Here is a 3566-nt window from a genome sequence, read left to right on the forward strand (position 1 = left end):
TCAGAAAATGTATTTTTTTAAAATATCTAATTTTTGGAAGCTTTTGTAAGCCTACTCAGTTGCTCGGTATTGAGGTAATAGGGAAATAACACTTAAGTCAGGAAACTTACTGGAATTGGAAACTTCCAATTCTTACAGGTCAGTACAGCTATATATAAGTAATGCAATATAAAATCCATGCCATCATCTTCAAAAGGTTGTTTTAAGGTCAGTTGATAGTAAATGTCTTGTGATGTATAAAGTTCAAAGTTATGAATAGCAGATAAGCTAAACAAGTTAATGATTCCTCAACCAGCTTTCCTGTTGAGGAAGAATGAAATAATACAATAAAAAGTTAGAGTGAAATATTTTATTTTATTATTTTTTTTTTTTTAAAGATTTATTTTTATTTATTTATACAAGCACTGGGTACAGTCAGAAGTGCGGGAGGGTGAGAGAATTCACCAGAGCCAGAGCGGGGAGCAGAGCAGGCAGAAGGACCGAAGCACACTGCTGAGGGGAGCAGCGGGCGGCAGGAGAGGTCTGCGCGCCATGTGGGACCCTCCTACAGTGGCCGGGGAGCAGCCGGGGATTGAACTGGCGCTGCAGAGGCTGTGGGCAGCTTCGCAACCCAGCGCTCAACCGCTGCGCCACCGGGGAGGCCCTGAAATATTTTATTTTTACTAAGGTATCTGTTTATGAGGTTTAGTAGATTGTTTCAAAAAGTTAACATTATTTTAGTGCACTGTCTTTTTTTCATGCATTTTATTTACTTTAGGTAGTCAAGCCACATACTCCACTAATAAGATTCCCAGATAGAAGAGACAATCCGAAACCCAATGGTAAGTTGTACTATATTTAGAATTTTCAAAAATGTATATGTGCATTTATATGAGTACTATGTACAGTATTTCTCACTCTAAATAAGGTAGACTAATGTAGCTGCGATCAAAGTAGTGCCTTAGGTTGCATGCAAGTAGAAATTAACTTTTTATTACCTCCAGTTTAAAAGGTAGTCACTCAACAGTAGATGTCTCTGAAATTTTTAATGACACTGAGTTTGTATAGGAGAATTTTTGTTCTACTTCTTTCTTCTGTCCTTAGAAGAATTTTTCATACACATTTGCAAACATTATGAAAATAGTAGCCATTCCTATATTTCTCTCCCAGCTAACCTTTTCTTTCATTCACTCGTTTATTCACTCAGTCAGTAAATATTTCTTAGATTGCCTTAGTACTTAGCAATTATCTTCCATTTTTATCAGACCGTTTGTCCCTGTCTTTATTATTACATATATCCTTAATCTTTTATTCAAGGAAAATTTCAACAAACTTATTATAATAACTCTTACAGAATTAAGATAAAATTATAAAGATATTGAGAAAACTGAAATCTACATTTACCAACTCTCATATTTTCCATTTTGTAAAATATTATATCTAAACTCCACCATCTGACAAAACTTGCATAGGTTATCTATAGAGGTCAAACTCCACTATTTAGAAGTTTAATTATTTTACAAACTTGTTCAATTTAATAATTCACTCAAAATTACTTTATTTGTTTTATTTTTTTAAAGATTTATTTATTTATGCATAGAAGAACTGGGGTACATGCCAGAGGTGTGGGGGGTGAGAGACTTCACCAGAGACAGAGTGGGGAACAGAACAGGCAGATTGATTGAAATACACTGCTGAGGGGAGCAGCGGGTGAGTCAGGAGAGGTCTGTTGCACCATGGGGGTATCTCCCTGGTTGGGGATTGAACTTGTGCTGCATTGGGTGCGGATAGCTTCATAAGTTGTGTCTAACCCCTTGCGCCCCACCAGGGAGGCCCGGCCCACTTCATTTGTTTTAAAAAGAACTTTTTGAAAATATATATAGTTACCCAACTAAGTCATTCTGTAATACATACCTCTTAAAATGGTAATACTTCTCATTTTAAGAATTACTTGATTATTTCAATAATAGATAAAATAGTATGTTAAGATACTTCAACAATTGCTCTAATAACTTTTTTTTTTCCCCAGTATCAGAAGCTTTGGGATCAGCAGGACTACCGTCTCACTCTTCTTCAATTTCACAACATTCTAAAGGAAGTAAATCACCAGATTGGCTGATGTATCAGGGCCCACCAGACACTGCAGAAATAATAAAAACATTACCTCAGAAATATAGAAGGAAACTTGTATCTCAGGAAGAAATGGAATTTATCCAGGTATGCTATTGTGTTTTATCACAAAATTGTCTAAAACACCTTAACATTTTTGGGTTTTGGAATTTTACATGTTGATTTATATTCTCTACCAACTGTCTTGTCAAGGTTTGTTCAAAAGTAAGAGATAGATAGTCTTTTGGGCCAGTAATAAACTTGTCGGAGCCCTCAAAAAATGTGCATGAAGAATATATATATGTAGAATTATAATATGTTAAATAACAATAGATAAAACCACATGAGAAAAAGCTCTAGGGTCCTCAATAAATTTCAGAGTGTGAAGGGTTTCTGAAACCAAGAAATTTTTGGATCACTGAGGTAGGTCAGTCTTACTTTCCATATCATAAATGATGTTTATAACATAGATATGAGTATCCAAAAGTGGTAAAAACTCAAAATTGTTTTTGAAAAATAAAGGTCACTTGCTTAAAATGGTGTAAATGCATATAGTGCCATGAAAACATTTCTTATATATTTTTATCACTCAAACTTATTGTTTTATTTTTTCCTTTTCAGCGTGGAGGTCCAGAATAATCACTTACAGTGGGGCTGCAGTTTGTCATCAGGCAAATGAATAGTCTTTACAATAAAGGACTTCCAAAATGACAAATGAGAAATTGTATATTAAACAACTTTAATAAATATTCTGTAAAAAAGAAAAGAAAAGAAATATAGAAAATTTAGATGGACACTTGTATCTCCTAATTTATGTACCTGGTCAGCTTCTCCATAAGCTTACCTATTGTTTATATATTATCTACTTATTAAAGTATACATTTTTAAATGTTAGCCTATTAATTTACTCTTGATTATCAAGTATTACCAGTGTTGAACTATGAAAAGCACACAAATGTCTAGTAAACCTACATAGGTTTCCCAGAATTTCACTTTTCTTTCAGTTTCTGTGTAGACATAAAAAAATTTATTAGGCAGAATTGCTGCTTTTGGGAAGAGATTTTCCTAAAGAGGAGGATCAGTGAAATAATGACTCCATTATATGTTCTTAATTCTCTTACTATATTTTCATTCACAAAGTTTCTCAAACTTTATGGCTTAATAAGTATATTTTATGTAAATGATAAAAATATAGCCAAGGTAAAAACAGGTGACTTTGTGATATTAAGACTGGAGAGTTAACAAATAAGATTATTTGTAACCTGTGTTTAGAAATGAATGTCAGAAAATAAGAGGTCAAAAGAATATAGCATAGGAATAAATGTTTGACTAGAAATTACAACTTAATTATATTTTGAGACGTGTTAAGTCTAATTCTTTGGTTTAGTTTACCATTTTGATTATGTTGTATGCAAATCCTGATAATCCCTAATTTTCTCAAACTTTCAATGTCTGAAACTTGCATTAAATCAGTCTAC

The 3566-nt window shown here is 33.3% G+C and overlaps 1 protein-coding gene across 1 annotated transcript; it reads left to right on the forward strand.

Annotated features, from left to right (window-relative positions):
- Positions 1-757: 757 nt before the first annotated feature.
- On the forward strand, positions 758-2979 carry LOC119254010 (alpha-ketoglutarate dehydrogenase component 4-like; the record flags this gene model as incomplete). Its single annotated transcript, XM_037521219.2, has 3 exons — positions 758-821; positions 2009-2196; positions 2710-2979. Coding segments are annotated over 3 exons (270 nt in total), but the record flags the coding sequence as incomplete, so codon positions are not given.
- Between the last annotated feature and the right edge of the window lie 587 nt (positions 2980-3566).

The sequence above is a fragment of the Talpa occidentalis genome, unplaced genomic scaffold, assembly GCF_014898055.3.
Source record: "Talpa occidentalis isolate TD23 unplaced genomic scaffold, MPIMG_talOcc4v2.1 talOcc4.2675, whole genome shotgun sequence".
NCBI classification, from domain to species: domain Eukaryota; kingdom Metazoa; phylum Chordata; class Mammalia; order Eulipotyphla; family Talpidae; genus Talpa; species Talpa occidentalis.